This window comes from Schistocerca nitens, chromosome 1 (genome assembly GCF_023898315.1).
Source record: "Schistocerca nitens isolate TAMUIC-IGC-003100 chromosome 1, iqSchNite1.1, whole genome shotgun sequence".
Lineage (NCBI taxonomy): Eukaryota > Metazoa > Arthropoda > Insecta > Orthoptera > Acrididae > Schistocerca > Schistocerca nitens.
Window position 1 is genome coordinate 436,456,391 of NC_064614.1, and position 19,484 is coordinate 436,475,874.

The 19,484-nt window shown below is 39.2% G+C and overlaps 1 protein-coding gene across 1 annotated transcript in view; it reads left to right on the forward strand.

Moving 5' to 3' along the window:
• Window positions 1-14,073, forward strand: part of LOC126251352 (RING-type E3 ubiquitin-protein ligase PPIL2) — a 72,334-nt gene extending 58,261 nt beyond the window's left edge. Inside the window, exons 10-11 of the mRNA XM_049951727.1 lie at window positions 5,249-5,385; window positions 13,691-14,073. Coding sequence (XP_049807684.1) covers window positions 5,249-5,385; window positions 13,691-13,775 — 222 coding nt within the window. The 3' untranslated portion in view covers window positions 13,776-14,073. The remainder of the gene's footprint in view (window positions 1-5,248; window positions 5,386-13,690) is intronic.
• Window positions 14,074-19,484: the final 5,411 nt, after the last annotated feature.

Below are 19,484 nucleotides of genomic sequence, written 5' to 3' on the forward strand. Positions count from 1 at the left end.
AGAGATCAGCCTGGTGGAGGCCGATGTAGTAGTGTGTTGTACAAAGTGATGTAAGAGCTGATGGGGATACAGAATAGAGTAAAGAGAGAGAATGACAGCTGAAAACAGTGTGTGGAAGTGGTTCATAGACTTTTAGAATAATAGAGTCAGAATGAGAATGTAGGATGAAGCAGTGAGGAGTAAAATATTGATGAGTGAGAGGACAGCAGGGGAAGGGGAAGAAGGATGGAGCTGCTTGTAGAACGGGAACTAGTAGAGATTGATGTCAGAGGGATTGTTGGGCCAAAGGGTGTATTGGAGGAATACTTCCCACACAAAAAAATTTAGATTAACTGGTTGTGAGAGATAGAAAGGAGAGGTGGGTAACATTTTGTACGAGTTGTAATGCACAAGTTGAAGTTAACCACATCATTTTCAACAACATGCTGATTCTCTTCCAGAAGTGCAGCATAACTTCCAAAGTCTGCTCATATCCTTAGTGATGTCACAGAATTTTTCAGCTAAATATTTTTCCTCACTCACCTTTTACCACCAATGCACATCAACATTCTACCTTCACAAAAACCATGCATAACAAGCCATGGGCCTAAGTGCATGGTCATTGTCATGAAGATATTTGTGAACTGTTCTTTTATCCTTTAGAATCTCACTGCAGTAGATTTGCTTACTACTGCCAATTCTAATTGATTATAACTAATCCCTGTATTTGAATGTCTCCTGTCACTTGATAGGAAGTCCAGACTCAAAAATTTGTTTTGGGACGTCCCAACGGTGTTCACTGCCTCATGCTAGCACTGAACACCAACCATTCCTGGAGTTACAACAACTAATCCATGTCCCACTTACAAACACAGTCATATGTAAGTAAACTGACCTTTCCCATTTTCTGTAATAATGCGGAAAACTTGTACTCTAGACTCACACAGACACACACAGTTATTCCTAGGTTAGATACCCTGACTCATCGAATAAACTGTTTTTGGTGAGTGTGGCAAGACAATATATGTTATGCTGCAGAACTATTCATCCCGACACAGCAGTAACACACTTTTGAAATACATAAAAAAAACTCTGCTGTTTTGAATGGTTTATTCCAGAGTCATTGAGTGAGATGGTACAGTGGTTAAAATGTGGACTTTGCGTTTGGAAGGATAAGAGCTGAAATCCAGCAAGACCATCTAAATTTGGGTTTTTTATGGTTTCCCAAAACTACTACTTATGAAAGGACAGCATGGTTCTTATAAAAAGACATAGCCAAGCTTGTGCTCAGTCTCTAATGACCTCATCATCAATAGGACAGTAAACCCTAATTTGACCGGATTATGTAATCAACTAATTCATCTCATGTTTTGTTTTTATTGCATAGTACATATCAATATAATAGAGAGAAACATTCCACGTGGGAAAAATATATCTAAAAACACAGATGATGTGACTTACCGAACGAAAGTGCTGGCAGGTTGATAGACAAACAAACAAACAAACATACATATGAAATTCAAGCTTTCGCAACAAACTGTTGCCTCATCGGGAAAGAGGGAAGGAGAGGGAAAGACGAAAGGATGTGGGTTTTAAGGGAGAGGGTAAGGAGTCATTCCAATCCCGGGAGCGGAAAGACTTACCTTAGGGGGAAAAAAGGACAGGTATACACTCGCACACACACACACATATCCATCCGCACATACACAGACACAAGCAGACATTTGTAAAGGCAAAGAGTTTGGGCAGAGATGTCAGTCGAGGCGGAAGTACAGAGGCAAAGATGTTGTTGAAAGACAGGTGAGGTATGAGCGGAAATTAGCGGAGATTGAGGCCTGGCGGATAACGGGAAGAGAGGATATACTGAAGGGCAAGTTCCCATCTCCGGAGTTCTGACAGGTTGGTGTTAGTGGGAAGTATCCAGATAACCTGGACGGTGTAACACTGTGCCAAGATGTGCTGGCCATGCACCAAGGCATGTTTAGCCACAGGGTGATCCTCATTACCAACAAACACTGTCTGCCTGTGTCCATTCATGCGAATGGACACTTTGTTACTGTCCATTCGCATGAATGGACACAGGCAGACAGTGTTTGTTGGTAATGAGGATCACCCTGTGGCTAAACATGCCTTGGTGCACGGCCAGCACATCTTGGCACAGTGTTACACCGTCCAGGTTATCTGGATACTTCCCACTAACACCAACCTGTCAGAACTCCGGAGATGGGAACTTGCCCTTCAGTATATCCTCTCTTCCCGTTATCCGCCAGGCCTCAATCTCCGCTAATTTCCGCTCATACCTCACCTGTCTTTCAACAACATCATTGCCTCTGTACTTCCGCCTTGACTGGCATCTCTGCCCAAACTCCTTGCCTTTACAAATGTCTGCTTGTGTCTGTGTGTGTGCGGATGGATATGTGTGTGTGCGCGAGTGTATACCTGTCCTTTTTTCCCCCCTAAGGTAAGTCTTTCCGCTCCTGGGATTGGAATGACTCCTTACCCTCTCCCTTAAAACCCACATCCTTTCGTCTTTCCCTCTCCTTCCCTCTTTCCTGATGAGGCAACAGTTTGTTGCGAAAGCTTGAATTTCATGTGTATGTTTGTGTGTCTATTGACCTGCCAGCACTTTCATTCGGTAAGTCACATCATCTGTGTTTTTAGATAGTACATACCAAGTTTCATGTAAGTTCACGAAAGAAGCAATCAGGAATGTTAATGAAACACTGTTATACTGACTGGCTTTTTTCCCCTTGTTAACAAAATATCATACAGGGCTATTACAAATGATTGAAGTGATTTCATAAATTCACTGTAGCTCCATTCATTGACATATGGTCACGACACACTACAGATACGTAGAAAAACTCATAAAGTTTTGTTCGGCTGAAGCCGCACTTCAGGTTTCTGCCGCCAGAGCGCTCGAGAGCGCAGTGAGACAAAATGGCGACAGGAGCCGAGAAAGCGTATGTCATGCTTGAAATGCACTCACATCAGTCAGTCATAACTGTGCAACGACACTTCAGGACGAAGTTCAACAAAGATCCACCAACTGCCAACTCCATTCGACGATGGTATGCGCAGTTTAAAGCTTCTGGATGCCTCTGTAAGGGGAAATCAACGGGTCGGCCTGCAGTGAGCGAAGAAACGGTTGAACGCGTGCGGGCAAGTTTCACGCGTAGCCCCCGGAAGTCGACGAATAAAGCAAGCAGGGAGCTAAACGTACCACAGCTGACGGTTTGGAAAACCTTACGGAAAAGGCTAAAGCATAAGCCTTACCGTTTACAATTGCTACAAGCCCTGACACCCGATGACAAAGTCAAATGCTTTGAATTTTCGGCGCGGTTGCAACAGCTCATGGAAGAGGATGCGTTCAGTGCGAAACTTGTTTTCAGTGATGAAGCAACATTTTTTCTTAATGGTGAAGTGAACAGACACAATGTGCGAATCTGGGCGGTAGAGAATCCTCACGCATTCGTGCAGCAAATTCGCAATTCACCAAAAGTTAACGTGTTTTGTGCAATCTCATGGTTTAAAGTTTACGGCCCCTTTTTCTTCTGCGAAAAAAAACGTTACAGGACATGTGTATCTGGACATGCTGTAAAATTGGCTCATGCCACAACTGGAGACTGACAGCGCCGACTTCATCTTGCAACAGGATGGTGCTCCACCACACTTCCATCATGATGTTCGGCATTTCTTAAACAGGAGATTGGAAAACCGATGGGTCGGTCGTGGTGGAGATCATGATCAGCAATTCATGTTATGGCCTCCACGCTCTCCCGACTTAACCCCATGCGATTTCTTTCTGTGGGGTTATGTGAAAGATTTAGTGTTTAAATCTCCTCTACCAAGAAACGTGCCAGAACTGCGAGCTCACATCAATGATGCTTTCGAACTCATTGATGAGGACATGCTGCGCCGAGTGTGGGAGGAACTTGATTATCGGCTTGAAGTCTGCCGAATCACTAAAGGGGCACATATCCAACATTTGTGAATGCCTAAAAAAACTTTTTGAGTTTTTGTATGTGTGTGCAAAGCATTGTGAAAATATCTCAAATAATAAAGTTATTGTAGAGCTGTGAAATCGCTTCAATCATTTGTAATAACCCTGTATTTTGCTGTATTTCACAAATGGAAATGACAGCTACCCTGGGCACTATGCAAAGGAAAGACTGTGATTGAAGTTAAGGAAAGAACCGTTTCCTTTCTCATTCACATATGAAACATAAGAAGTAACTATTTTATGCTGATATATATTTATGAGGTTACAAACTTTCAGGGATGATGGAAAAGGGTAATTATACCAGTATGAGGTAATGGAACATGGTCCAGAAACAAGTTGAAAGTTATAACAGAATACCATTTAGATACCTCTGACAGTGAATCTCTTCTACTGGAAGCTCTTTGCTCTCCATATTTTGGGAGAAGGTAGTATGGACCAAAACAAGGAAAACAAAATTCCAGTAACATGGGCTCTAAATTGCATCCCTTAAGAGCTATGAATCTTTGCAACTGTGAAATGCATCTCTTCTACTGAACTGGTGTTCATAGCTTTTAAGGTGTGCATTTTAGAGCCCATGTTCAATAGACAATTTTTTCTTGTTTTGGTTCATACTACTACCTCCTGCAAAAATACAGAAAGCAAAGAGCTTGCAGCAGAAGAGGTCAGCTGTTAGAGGTATCAAAACAACTTTCAACTCAGTCGTTTCCAGACCAGAGTCCCTTACGTCAACCTGATATATTTAAAAACTGATACATTTACCCTTCTCTATCAGCTCTGAAAGTTTGTAACATCACTATGGAATCATCCTTATTTTTTCTCTCTCTGAATGATAGGAGAGAAGTAGAGACTGTGATACACAAGTGCTAGAAAGGGTGTGTCTCGTCAGAGTTTATCCTTTAAGTAAAATTGTCCTCACTATGTAGGTTGGTGTGAGCATCACAGTACTGTACTAGGTATGATCCTATTGGAGAAGCCTGCCTTTTAGATCTTTTATGAGGTGCCCAAACTGATTGACCCTTTTAAAGATTCAGCAACAACTGTTAGAGCTTGTCAATATAGTTTTGGTATAAACCCAGGCTTTGGTCAACACCGAAGAAGAGGAGAATTGTATTCTATGACTAGCCTTGACCTAGAAATTGATTCAGCTTCTCAGTTTCTATCTGCTGGGACGAATGTGATCATACCAAACTTTGCACGCTGAATGTGTAATATTTATCCTAAAATCAAAATTGGTTTAAAACATTGAGAATGTTTTTGTTATTTCAGCTGATTGCTGAGAGAGAAGAAGAAGCCAGAAAGGCAGAAGCCGCAGCTAAAGAGCTGAAGAAAAAATCAGCAGGTGGGAATCTTAAAGTCTTCAGAGAAGGTGTTGGTAAATATATCAACATGGAAGAAATTACAAAGTAAGTAATACTTTTCGGTAACAGTATTACTTATTGTACATTATTTTGATAAAAATCAGCACACAGTTCCATAGATGAATAGTCATAGTAGATGTAGGCTCAGTTTTTCGTGCCATTAAGGACTTTTTCCTGAATAAGAGCTCTACAAAAGGTTTCACTCAGCCTTGGGAAGGGAAGTTATGAGCTGCTTCTTGAAGGATAAATAGTACTTCTTGAATTTAAAAAAAAAATTAAAAAATAAAACACCTTGCAGTGACAATAATAGTACCACATAATTTATTAATTGTACGCAAGACTTACAAGCAAAAATACTGAAACATTTTATTTTAGTTATTGAATACAAGCAAGCATATTTTTGTTTGTTTAAGTTGTTGAAAACTTCACAATAAAATAATATCATGCACACCATGTATGAGTTGTAAGCAAACAGTTCCTGAAATTCAGATGATGACTGAGCAACAAGATTCGAAGAATGAAATTATAAAGTTGCTACAAAAGGACATTGAGGCATTAAAAATTGAAATATTGGCTACAAGGAAAGAAAATGATAGATTAATACAAGAAAAGCAGTCCTGCATTTGTGAAATCCACCAAACTGAATTAAGTGAAACAGAATCCTGCATTTGTGAAAATTCTCAGCCAAATACAAAACAAAACTGTAAAGATGCACATGTGAGAAATGTGGCAGAAAACATACAGAATCTATCCGCTGGAATTTCGGTAAACAAATGGAAAACAGTGACCTACAAAAAGGACAAATGTAAAATTATTGCAGCAAACCCAACTGAAAATAGTAAATTTATTGTTATTGGCAATTCCACACTGAAAAATGTTACAGTTTCAGACTCTGAAATCAGTGTCCGTCCTGGACTTTGATCGCAACGGATCAGTAGACATTTTCAAAACATCTTGAGTTAGAACGAAGTGGAAATGAAAAAAGGACAAATACAAAGGTGTTTTAATTCATGTTGGGACAAATTCCATTCGGAACAGCAGAGAGGAAGAAATAATCAGTGAAAACTCAAAACTTGATTCACTTAGCCAAAATTCTTTTTACAAGTTCAAGAATTGTTGTTAGTGGGATCTTGCACAAAAGCTTGGTAAGTGATATGTATATAAACAGTGGGATTAGGGAACATTGCAACAAACTGGGTGTGATCTTCATTAACTCAAATAAATTTTTAAGCGATGAATGTCTGGGAAAGGATGAGCTACACTTGAATAGGTTAGGTTCAACGACTTTAAGCTAAAGCTCGCAGATGTCTGCAGAATCACCAAAAGCAAGGGAAACTAATAATTTCTGAAGGGGGTGATAAATCAAAAGTGGCTTTCGAAAATAAAAACTGTAAATATAATGGAACTATGATGCCCTTCAAATCATAAATAAACCCAAAAACTCTGTTCTGATGCATTTGAATATAAGCGGTTTAACAGCAGAATGTCCAAATCTCAGTTACTCTAAAATTGATGAATTGCAAGTCACACTTTCAGAATTTGTAAACATAAAGGTGGTATAGAATGAAATTTTCACTCTGCAGTGGAGTGTGCGCTGATTTTGAAACTTCCTGGCAGATTAAAACTGTGTGCCAGACCGAGACTCGAACTCGGGACTTTTGCCTTTCACGGGCAAGCGCTCTACCAACTGAGCTACCCAAGCACGACTCACGACCCGTCCTCACAATTTTACTTCTGCTAGTTCGCAGGAGAACTTCTGTGAAGTTTGGAGGGTAGGAGACGAGGTACTGGCGGAAGTAAAATTGTGAGGACAGGTCATGAGTCGTGCTTGGGTAGCTCAGTTGGTAGAGCGCTTGCCCGCGAAAGGCAAAGATCCCGAGTTCGAGTCTCGGTCCGGTACACAATTTTAATCTGCCAGGAAGTTTCATAAAGGTAGTATGCTTAAATGAACACTGGTTTACAAAAGAATACATAGAGGTTTTAAATAAAATCAAAAGTTTTAAGTTTACCAGCAGCTATTGTAGAAACAACACATCTCGTGGAGACTCCTGTATTTCAGTTGTCCAAATGAAAAATATATTTTTGAAAGCTGTTGTGTAGAGCTATATGATTTATATGCTCTGATAATATCAGTTTACAAAATTCCAGTAAAAGATTGTGATCGCAGCAGATTGCAAATTTATATACATTAATTGAATGCAGTGACACAGTAACATTTTGTGATTTAATCCAGAAATCTGGGTTTAACATAAACTTTACTGTGTGCTCTAGACAAAAAATTCCAATCAGCAACCTGCATAGATAATACTCTTCCAAATTACCAGTTTCATGATACAAGGAAGTTTTCCCTAGATCTTCAATATATGATCACTCTGCTTTGTTTATAGAGCTCCCAGAAACTAAAGTCTGAATTGTATGTGACAAGGAATTTTAGTAAAGAATATTTAGAATTTTTTGTGATAAGTGTCTGCAGACAGGCTTAATTGAGAGACACTTACTGGCCAAAAGCTTTAATAAGTGTCCTTTAATTGTGCCTGTCTGCAATTTAATGTGTCTTGTCTGTGGTAAGTAGCAATCTGTCTTTTCCTACATTGTTGATATTCCTACCTGGAGTTTCTGTTGTTCAGAAGTAAAGAGTAAATTGAATTGGTTTACACCAGGAATAAGAGTTCCTAGTGCCAGAAAAAAAGACAGCTGCACAACGAGCCTAAAGTAAATAGAAACCCTGATTTTGTAATTTATCTTAGACGTTACAAAACTGTCTTTAAGAGAATTGTATTTGCAACAAAGAAACTGGCAAAAAAAGTTTTTTTATAATCAAATAAAAAAAAAAAAATAAAACAAAGGCATTCTGCTCTCTTGTGAAGCCACAGGTGGGAATAAATGTTAGAAGTTACGAAATTTCACAGATAACAATTAGTTGTGATATTATTGTAAACCCTGTTCATTTGTCAAATTCCTTCAATTAATTCTTTTTAAATGTAACAAAGTCTGATGTAAATATGACAGCCCATAAGGACAACATGAATTCAGGCACATAGAATCCAACCCCTTTGAACAAGGGTGTCTGCCAAACGTGCTAAAACGTGCTGAGATAAAGCTACTGTTTGGAAAGGGATCCCAAGAAAATATGGGGAACTATCTTTCTTTATCTCTTGTCCCTGTATTTTCTAAAATAATGGAAAAACTTGTGTCAAAACAACTTGAAAATAACATTATATCTAAAAATCAGCTTAGCACAATAAACACCATCAGAGAATTCACAGAAAACATAAGCACCTTTTTGGACCAGGGCAAAAAGATTTCAGGAATATTGTGTGATCTAACAAAAGCCTTCAATTCAACGAACCACTCATTACTACTTTAAAAACTACGAGCTACAGTAACAAGGATACTGCATTAACGTGGTTCAATTCTTATCTGACACAAAGGAAACAGAGAGTTATTTTAACACTGAATTCAGTCAACGACTACTCTGAATTGAAAATAATTTTCCAAAAGATCCTGCAGGATTCAATACTGAGTTGATACCTGTTCTTGTTGTATGTAAATGATTTACCATTAGATATCGATGCTCATTCAGTCATGATAGAAAAAACAACACTATTGAAAGAATTCCATATAGCGTACAAAATATTCTACAAAAACTTGAATCCTGATTCCATAAAAATTGACTAAAACTCAATGTCGCAAAGATCCAGATAATGCAGTTGTCTCTCAATCTTCAGAAATGGGCCTGTAAACATAGCTAATAATAATCAGTTGGTGACAAAAAAAAGTCATGTGAAGTTCTTGGGCCTAGACCTTGACAAAAGTCTTAACTGGACGACACATACAGGGTGTTTCAAAAATGACCGGTATATTTGAAACGGCAATAAAAACTAAACGAGCAGCGATAGAAATACACCGTTTGTTGCAATATGCTTGGGACAACAGTACATTTTCTGGCGGACAAACTTTCGAAATTACAGTAGTTACAATTTTCAACAACAGATGGCGCTGCAAGTGATGTGAAAGATATAGAAGACAACGCAGTCTGTGGGTGCGCCATTCTGTACGTCATCTTTCTGCTGTAAGCGTGTGCTGTTCACAACGTGCAAGTGTGCTGTAGACAACATGGTTTATTCCTTAGAACAGAGGATTTTTCTGGTGTTGGAATCCCACCGGCTAGAACACAGTGTTGTTGCAACAAGACGAAGTTTTCAACGGAGGTTTAATGTAACCAAAGGACCGAAAAGCGATACAATAAAGGATCTGTTTGAAAAATTTCAACAGACTGGGAACGTGACGGATGAACGTGCTGGAAAGGTAGGGCGACCGCGTACGGCAACCACAGAGGGCAACGCACAGCTAGTGCAGCAGGTGATCCAACAGCGGCCTCGGGTTTCCGTTCGCTGTGTTGCAGCTGCGGTCCAAATGACGCCAACGTCCACGTATCGTCTCATGCGCCAGAGTTTACACCTCTATCCATACAAAATTCAAACGCGGCAACCCCTCAGCGCCGCTACCATTGCTGCACAAGAGACATTCACTAACGATATAGTGCACAGGATTGATGACGGCGATATGCATGTGGGCAGCATTTGGTTTACTGACGAAGCTTATTTTTACCTGGACGGCTTCGTCAATAAACAGAACTGGCGCATATGGGGAACCGAAAAGCCCCATGTTGCAGTCCCATCGTCCCTGCATCCTCAAAAAGTACTGGTCTGGGCCGCCATTTCTTCCAAAGGAATCATTGGCCCATTTTTCAGATCCGAAACGATTACTGCATCACACTATCTGGACATTCTTCGTGAATTTCTGGCGGTACAAACTGCCTTAGACGACACTGCGAACACCTCGTGGTTTATGCAAGATGGTGCCCGGCCACATCGCACGGCCGACGTCTTTAATTTCCTGAATGAATATTTTGATGATCGTGTGATTGCTTTGGGCTATCCGAAACATACAGGAGGCGGCATGGATTGGCCTCCCTATTCGCCAGACATGAACCCCTGTGACTTCTTTCTGTGGGGACACTTGAAAGACCAGGTGTACCGCCAGAATCCAGAAACAATTGAACAGCTGAAGCAGTACATCTCATCTGCATGTGAAGCCATTCCGCCAGACACGTTGTCAAAGGTTTTGGGTAATTTCATTCAGAGACTACGCCATATTATTGCTACGCATGGTGGATATGTGGAAAATATCGTACTATAGAGTTTCCCAGACCGCAGCGCCATCTGTTGTTGAAAATTGTAACTACTGTAATTTCGAAAGTTTGTCTGCCTGAAAATGTACTGTCGTCCCAAGCATATTGCAACAAACGGTGTATTTCTATCGCTGCTCGTTTAGTTTTTATTGCCGTTTCAAATATACCGGTCATTTTTGAAACATCCTGTATATACCTCATGACAAATTAAATTCTTTATCTTTTGCAATGTTTATTTTATCTGGTGTCACTCATGGACACAAGGAAGACTGTCTATGGTAGTTACTTCAGTTTGGTTATTCAGTCTGGGATAATTGTCTGGGGAAATTCTACAAACAGCACAAGGCTATTAATTCTTCAGAAGAAATTCATTAGGAACGTGTGCTGCCCATAAAAATGAGTTACGTTGCCCATTATTTAAGAAATTTAAAATACTAACCATTCCTTCATCACAAACATTTCAAAGTTTAATTCTTGTATACAATAACCAACGTAAACTTAAAAAGTATTGCTTCAACAATAGCTATTGGTACTAATCATAAGGAGAAATTTGAACTTCCCTCACATCACTTAAAAGCTTTATGCTCAGACACCACTGTGCATAGGGCTAAAAATATATAACAAACTACAGTGTAGGATCATATTAAACATGGACCTTGGCTCATTGAAAAGATTACTCCATAACATTTTAGCAGAAAAGTGTTACTACACTGTTGAAGAATTCATAGAAGACAGTTTTGCAGTCTGAACAATAGGAAGAAAGATATAGACTCTTAATCTAAACTGTTAATATGTAACAAATATTTTAGTGTTATATGTACTTTTATTAGATGCACTTGCATAATTATTAATCTATTATTCATAACTTTCTAAAACCATATATAAAAAGATATTTTTGTAAATCATTATATTCATTTCAAATTTGATGTGTGTCCTGTACAGCAGATCTAATGATGTGGCACTGTACGTAATGAGACTAATAAATCACATTTCAGCTGTTCAGTTAGCCCACATAAATAACTGAACATAACTGTTGGTGGTTTTCTTTTTCCTCCATTACAAAATTGTCATGGCTAATGTTAGAGAATAATTTTTCATTTAACAATGGGGAAAAATATAGTGACATGCATTTTATTCTCATTTTAAGGTCAAGCACAGATATTTAGTTGTTCATTCAGCTTTAATAACAAAGGAAAATTCATTTAAGAAAGAATGGCTGGAGTCCTTCAGTGGGAAAATTCTTAGTACTGTTTATAAACACACATAAAAATATAAGAAACTATCGTAACATTCAGAACTATTCATTGGTTCTCAAGAAAGAAAGAGCGATAGGGTGATTAGGAGTGGTAGGATGATTAGGGGTGGAAGGGACCCACCTGATGTGAAAACAAGGAGACACAAAGATGAAAGGGGAAGTGTTGAGAGAATAAGAGGTCAGAGACAGTAAATTGGTAAGCATTGTTCCAGCTTCAGTCCAGAGATGATGATGATGATAAGAGTGTCAGTGAGAAGTTAATATGAATAAAGAGGAAGAGAACTGAAATCAGTAATGTGATGAAAAACTTAGAGGTAAAGTAGATAGGGAAATTGAGAAGGTGACAATGAAGATGAAAAAGTAAAAAGCAATAAGACATAATAAACAAAAAATCTAGAGAAAAAAGAGGGAAGGAGAATTGTATGTTAATGGACATTGAGTCCAGGAGAATGTCGTGATGTGAGAATATTATGAAGGTTGAGTTTCCATCTCCAGCAGATAGGAGAATCCAAATGTCCCAAGTGGTGTGCCAGGCACTCAGCTCCTTTGACTCATATTGTAGTTCAGCAACTGGATACTGAGGTCCCAGAACAAGACAGTTCTTTTATGTCCATTCATGCTCTCCACTAATTTGTTGGTTTTCAGTAAACAGTTTTTCTGTGTGCGTAAATGTCCAAAGAGAACACAGACAAAACAGGAAAAAGAGGTGGTAACTTAGTGAAAAAAAAGCAAAGACCTGTAATACAAGTGATTTGTTTGTATAAAGAACCAAGTACTTGAATAACAGCATTTAAGAAGTGAAAGTATATGAGGGAAAAAAGTGGTGCACTACATCAGTGTATCTTGAAAATCATTACATTGTGCATGCTCAAATAGTTATCTATGGTAGTAGTCAGAGATCCAGATATTAAAAAAATTATTCTGATTTCTGATCATGACAAATCTAGTATAAAAATTCAGTTTTTATTGGCAAAATCAATAAGTTTTTCCTCAGACATGATGATTGGGCATTGCTGAGGACAAAAGCAACATCACCAGTTGATGACTTTCATTATATGAGGGAACATGAAATGGATTTTCGAGTGTCGTAATACTTCTGTCTGATTAGGAACAGATCATACATTATTAGATTTGACCTCAAATTTTTCAAAAAGGATGCTAGTGGCCGAAACCGTACCACTTTTGATTGATCCCCAACTAGTATGCCAAAATTTGTGGAAATCAATGGGTTGCACTGTCTGACCTTTTCTTTTAAGTGCAAACTGCTTGACCTAGATTGTACTTAGTATTGCACTGTATATACAACTTAATTCCAATCAAAACAATAATGTAATATTTTAACAAAATTTAAATCTTTGGAAGAAAATTACATATTGTTCATTTGACTATATTATGAAAAGGATAGATTTCTACTCACCATATAGTGGAGATGTTGAGTTGCAGGCAGGCAAAACAAAAACAGTGCTAAACAAGTAAGATTTCAGCCAATAGGTCTTTTCCTGCATTAGACACATATACATACAAATTCACGCAAAAGCAACTCATACACACAAGACCTCTGTCTCTGGCAGCCATGGCCAGCCTTGGCATGTATGTATGAGGTGTGTTTGTGGAATATGTGTGTGTATATGTTATCTAATTCAGAAGAAGGCCTTTTAGCCAAAAGCAGTCTTTTTGTTTTGCTTGTCTGTGGCTTAGTATCTCCACTATATGGTGAATAGCAATCTATCCTTTCCATAATATTATCATTATTCCATTCTGGATCCTTCTTTTGTTGTCTGTACGTATTTTCCTAGCAATAGGATATTAAACTCTCGCAAAAAAGACATTTCTTCTACCCGTTTACTGATTAATGTAACTGTGGTAACCCTCAAATTTTCCATTTTTAAATTTTTTCAAAGGAATGATGCTGCAGAAAACTCTGGGGGTCCTCCAAAGAAGAAGAAAAACATTGGCTATAGTTTTGGTGACTTCAGCAGTTGGTGATTCAGCAGTTGGGATTTATCCATTATGATATGGGCACAATGGATTAAAGCAGTAATGGCTTGGAGACAGGTGGATCATTTGTACAGTACGCACCGAACCTCACTCTGAGAGATGGGTCCAACACTCTTTGTAAGGATAATTAATGAACAAAAATGTTTTAAGTGTTTTGACTTCAAACAGCAGAGGTGTTCTGTTTTCCCCTGTAGTTTACATGCTCTTTTTTACAATCATATGATTTGTGTAAAATATTTATTTTTTGTTTATGTGTAAATAAAAATGAAATGTTACTTGTTTTGAATATGTGTAGCTAATTCTCAGTAAAGTAATGAACTGTAGACATTAGTTATAAGGTCTTACATTTTATGTGGTATCCTACACATAGAAATAAATATGACATGGATACTGGATCTGTAATAGACTCAGCAGAAAGCAAAAAAGACAATTGGCATTCATTCATGAAAAGTAGAACAACAAAGGCAATTGGGCAGATTTAAACTTACAGGTACTGGCACTAATATATTTCAGAGAAGGGGAAGGAGAGGGACTGAAAGGAATGTGATAGAACCCAGGTAATGAAGAGAGAGTGGAAAGAAAGTGGTGTTGCTGTTTGAGATATATAAAGAGAAAGAAACATAAGGGAAATAAGACAGCAACATTTGCTTTACTGTTTGACAGAGAGAACTGGCTATGTGTGTTCATTGTTGTGAGATGGAAGAGATTAAGTGCTGCAGTTCTCTCTTAGATGCAGCAGGTAACTGATTTGCATACAGAGTGCACATAGCTTGTTCCAGATGCGATTGCAGTAGCAGAGGAGGAACTGTGAATTTTGTTGTTTTGTGGATGGTCACAGCCAGGTTATTAGGTAAGTCAGACCCTATGATGACACGACAGATATTTGGCCTCAATGAGAGACACTGGGGTTCATTCACAATTAGGAAGGGTTCAGGTAGACATAACACATGGTAGCTGCATAACTAGTCTGGCTGCAACTATCATAATATAATTATGAAACAGTGACATGACCGAATACACAGACATTGCATATGTAACATGCACAAGCATCCATGGTTAGTTCTAACCATCTAGTGTTTTCACTACTTTCATTTCAATAGTGGAAGTTTGGAAGAATGGGGGATAGCACAAATGTATGTTTCATATCTTGTGCAAATATGATTAAACACTCCTGGAGGATGTAGAGGCAAGCAGAAGTCTTCCTGCATATTTCTTTACAACCACTCATAAAATGTGGCTTCTTCTGTAAGCTATATTTTCTGTTTTGTCATGAAACCATTGTGAACACTTATTCTTATGAAAAATTATTTTTTTTTGCTATGAGCTTGCTAATTCATTGTGCCTAGTGCTACCTTGATACAGGAGTGAGAATGCTTGCAGTACTAAAGAATGAAGTGTCCAATTTTTTTACCTAGAAATTTGTCGTTTCGCTGTAGCAACTTGCGATTTGCTCGAACAATTCATTGGCAGTCATCAGACAGTGACCTAAAAACGTGTTCTTACACTCCTCTGGTAGGTAAAAATGGCAACATTCCAGTGTAGCCTCACAAAAAGATTACATGCAGAAAAGTTTTCAGCTGTAGAAAGAACAAATGCAGACATATGGTTTGAGCTGGGTTCTACTGTTTTGTCACATCTTGTACATGGAATTTTCCAGCTGAGGGTATGGTCACACTTCTAGTAAATTGTCTCTCCACTGCCACTGAATTAATTACAAAAAAACAAGGACGCTGTTAAAGGGTGAACAATAGTCGTGTATGAAAACACCTCAAAAATAGTCCTTAGTAATGAAAGCAGCCCTACTGCTTTTCGTTCTCGGGCAGTATTCTGATCATGTAACCAACCACATCATCTTATGACCCTACAGGAATTAAATGGTATTAACTGATTGATGTGTTTTATTTATTTATCCAGGGACTATCTTACAAAGATATAAGTTTTGTTATCATAATACAGTTTAAACAAATAGCTCAAAATATACATACACATAGAGTATACGTTTTCATGAAGACAGGACAGTCAGTTGGCTGTGGTGCTGTTGAGAAAGTGAACTCCATCCTTACAACTGTAAGGTCAGTATCTTTAATAGCTGCACTGCCTCGTTCGGTTGATCCCTACACAATATTCTTTGATTTTCACACAATTTGGTGCATATAACTTATCCTATAAAACATAGTTTTTCTCTGCATCGCTGCACAGACTAACGATATCCACTGGTGACTGCTGGACCACAAACCCCTTATATCAATTCCAGTCTGTCTGGAAAACTTTACTCAAGGCCTTGTAAGCATGCAACTATGCTGCACACACATTTTGATGTCCTCTTCTCAGCCCACCTGAAAAACTGAGTCAGCATATCCCCAAGATGAGTGAGATGTTGAGCTCAAAAGAATAACACTAAATTTCTATCATACGCTCTTGATCTTGGCACATGATTTCCTTGTAAAACCGTTAGATGGTGATCGTGTGTTGTAATGGGACAGCATGTTGTAGTTATCCTCTTTCATTATTAACCACTGCACCATTTCAGACACTCTGGTTACAATTCTGTACATTAACTTTTACTGTGTCTTAGCTGCTATGGAAGTATTTCATCCCAGTGAAAACACTTGTGAACATCTAAATTTTCCATCATGTTCAAGTGCTGCCAACTGTTGGACATCTCTATGAAAATATCAGCAAGTCAGTGTAGCAAAGCGCAGCAGATCACGGCCACCAGAGTACATGGATGTGGTTGATTTGCTACATTGCACTGTACAACTGAATATTGTTGTTATTATTACTATTTTGCATGGTAGTTACTGAATAATCATTTGCCTATTTATTATAATAGAGGCTATTTCATATTTAGTTATTTTAGTCTATAAAATGGAGCCAAGTGTAGAAAGTATGCTTTGAAAATGGGTACATACTTTTGTATAAATCTTGCATCTAAAATCATTTAAAAACCCACTTAAGAGCATTATCACATAAAGAAAAATTTTTCTTCCTTGAGAAAAAATACACTTGAGAATTGAGTGATGGTATTAACTGATTGATGTGTTTTATTTATTTATCCAGGGACTATCTTACAAAGATATAAGTTTTGTTATCATAATACAGTTTAAACAAATAGCTCAAAATATACATACACATAGAGTATGCTGTAGAAAGAACAAATGCAGACATATGGTTTGAGCTGGGTTCTACTGTTTTGTCACATCTTGTACATGGAATTTTCCAGCTGAGGGTATGGTCACACTTCTAGTAAATTGTCTCTCCACTGCCACTGAATTAATTACAAAAAAACAAGGACACTGTTAAAGGGTGTACAATAGGACACTGGAACCACACACACACACACACAACTGCAGTCTCAGGCAACTGAAACCACACAGCGAGCAGCAGCACTGGTGCATGATGAGAGTGGTGTCTGGGTGAGGGTACGGAGGAGACTGGGGTGGTGGACAGTGGGCTGTGAAGTGCTGCAGGTTAGATGGAGGGCAGGAGAGAGGTGGGGAGGCGGAAGGGGGGAGTGGGAATAGCGGAAAAGGAGAGAAGTAAAAAGAATGTGTGTGATGGTGGAATGACAGCTATGTAGTGCTAGAATGGCAACAGGAAAGGGGGCTGGATGGGTTTGGACAGTGACTATTGAAGGTTGAGGCCAGGAGGGTTACAGGAACATAGCATGTATTGCAGGGATTCCCACTTGCCATATGGTACAGGCTGTGAAGCAGTCATTGAAATGAAGGGTGTCATGTTTGGCACACACACAGTTTGTTGGAGGCCATTCGTGCAGTCAGACAGCTTGTTGGTTGTCAGGCCCACATAAAATGCAGCACAGTGGTTGCAGCTTAGCTTGTAGATTACATGACTGGTTTCAGAAGGCTAGGCATGGGAGTGGGCTGTGCTTCCCTCCTGGGTGGTACTGAATTACGAGGACAATGCTCCTCTGTGGCGACGGTGTGGCTTGGGGAGGTGGTGGGAGACTGGAAAGATAAGGCATGGGAGATTTGTTTTTGTATTTGAAGTAATCGTTTTCATTTCCATGGGCAATTTAGTATACAGTTTCACCCCCTGAAAGATAATGCTGTTTTGAGTTTTCTGACAGGTTTCTTGCCTGACAGGTTTAGAAACAAATTGACCATCAGCAGAATTATCTCCACCATTTGCATTCTGTTTTCCAGGTAAGACTGGAACCACTTGTTTGCAGTATTTAATCATGTAGTATGATTTACTGATGAAGATGTTTTCGCTGAATTTTTAACCAGATGTATTTGAAGTAAAAATATTATGAAAAGGAAAGTTGCTACTCACCGTATAATGGAGATGCTGTCACAGATAGGCACAACAAAATGACTGTCACAAATATAGCTTTCAGTCAGTAAGGCCTTCGTCAACAATAGATTACACACACACACACACACACACACACACACACACACACAACTGCAGTCTCAGGCAACTGAAACCACACAGCGAGCAGCAGCACTGGTGCATGATGAGAGTGGTGTCTGGGTGAGGGTACGGAGGAGACTGGGGTGGTGGACAGTGGGCTGTGAAGTGCTGCAGGTTAGATGGAGGGCAGGAGAGAGGTGGGGAGGCGGAAGGGGGGAGTGGGAATAGCGGAAAAGGAGAGAAGTAAAAAGAATGTGTGTGATGGTGGAATGACAGCTATGTAGTGCTAGAATGGCAACAGGAAAGGGGGCTGGATGGGTTTGGACAGTGACTATTGAAGGTTGAGGCCAGGAGGGTTACAGGAACATAGCATGTATTGCAGGGATTCCCACTTGCAGAATTCAGAACAGCTGGTGTTAGTGGGAAGGATCCATATGGTACAGGCTGTGAAGCAGTCATTGAAATGAAGGGTGTCATGTTTGGCAGCGTGCTCAGCAACAGCGTGATCCACTTGTTTCTTGGCCACAGTTTGTTGGAGGCCATTCGTGCAGTCAGACAGCTTGTTGGTTGTCAGGCCCACATAAAATGCAGCACAGTGGTTGCAGCTTAGCTTGTAGATTACATGACTGGTTTCAGAAGTAGCCCTGCCTTTGGTGGAATAGGTGACGTTTGTAACCAGACTTGAGTAGGTGGTGGTGGGAGGATGTACGGGACAGGTCTTGCATCTAGATCTATTAGTGGGGCATGGGCCATGAGGTAAGGGGTTGGAAGTAAGGATGGAGGAGTATATTGTGTAGGTTCGGTGGATGGCAGAATACCACTGTGGGAGGGGTGGAAAGTATAGTGAGCAGACATTTCTCATTTCAGGGCACGAGAGGTAGTTGAAACCCTGGCAGAGAATGTAATTCTGTTGCTTCCCTCCTGGGTGGTACTGAATTACGAGGACAATGCTCCTCTGTGGCGACGGTGTGGCTTGGGGAGGTGGTGGGAGACTGGAAAGATAAGGCATGGGAGATTTGTTTTTGTATTTGAAGTAATCGTTTTCATTTCCATGGGCAATTTAGTATACAGTTTCACCCCCTGAAAGATAATGCTGTTTTGAGTTTTTTTAGTTTGTTTTTACTTGGTAAATGATGTAAGTCCAAATTGGCTCCTGTTTGATGATTATGTATAGAATTATTAGTGAAATACTTCCTAATGTTTTCCTGATTTGCACAAAAGATTCGTAGATGTACTCACTTGGTGCAGTAAGTTTACTTTGTTTTTTAAATAGTTCTTTACAATGAACATGACATACTCAGTCATTTCTGCAGTTTAAAA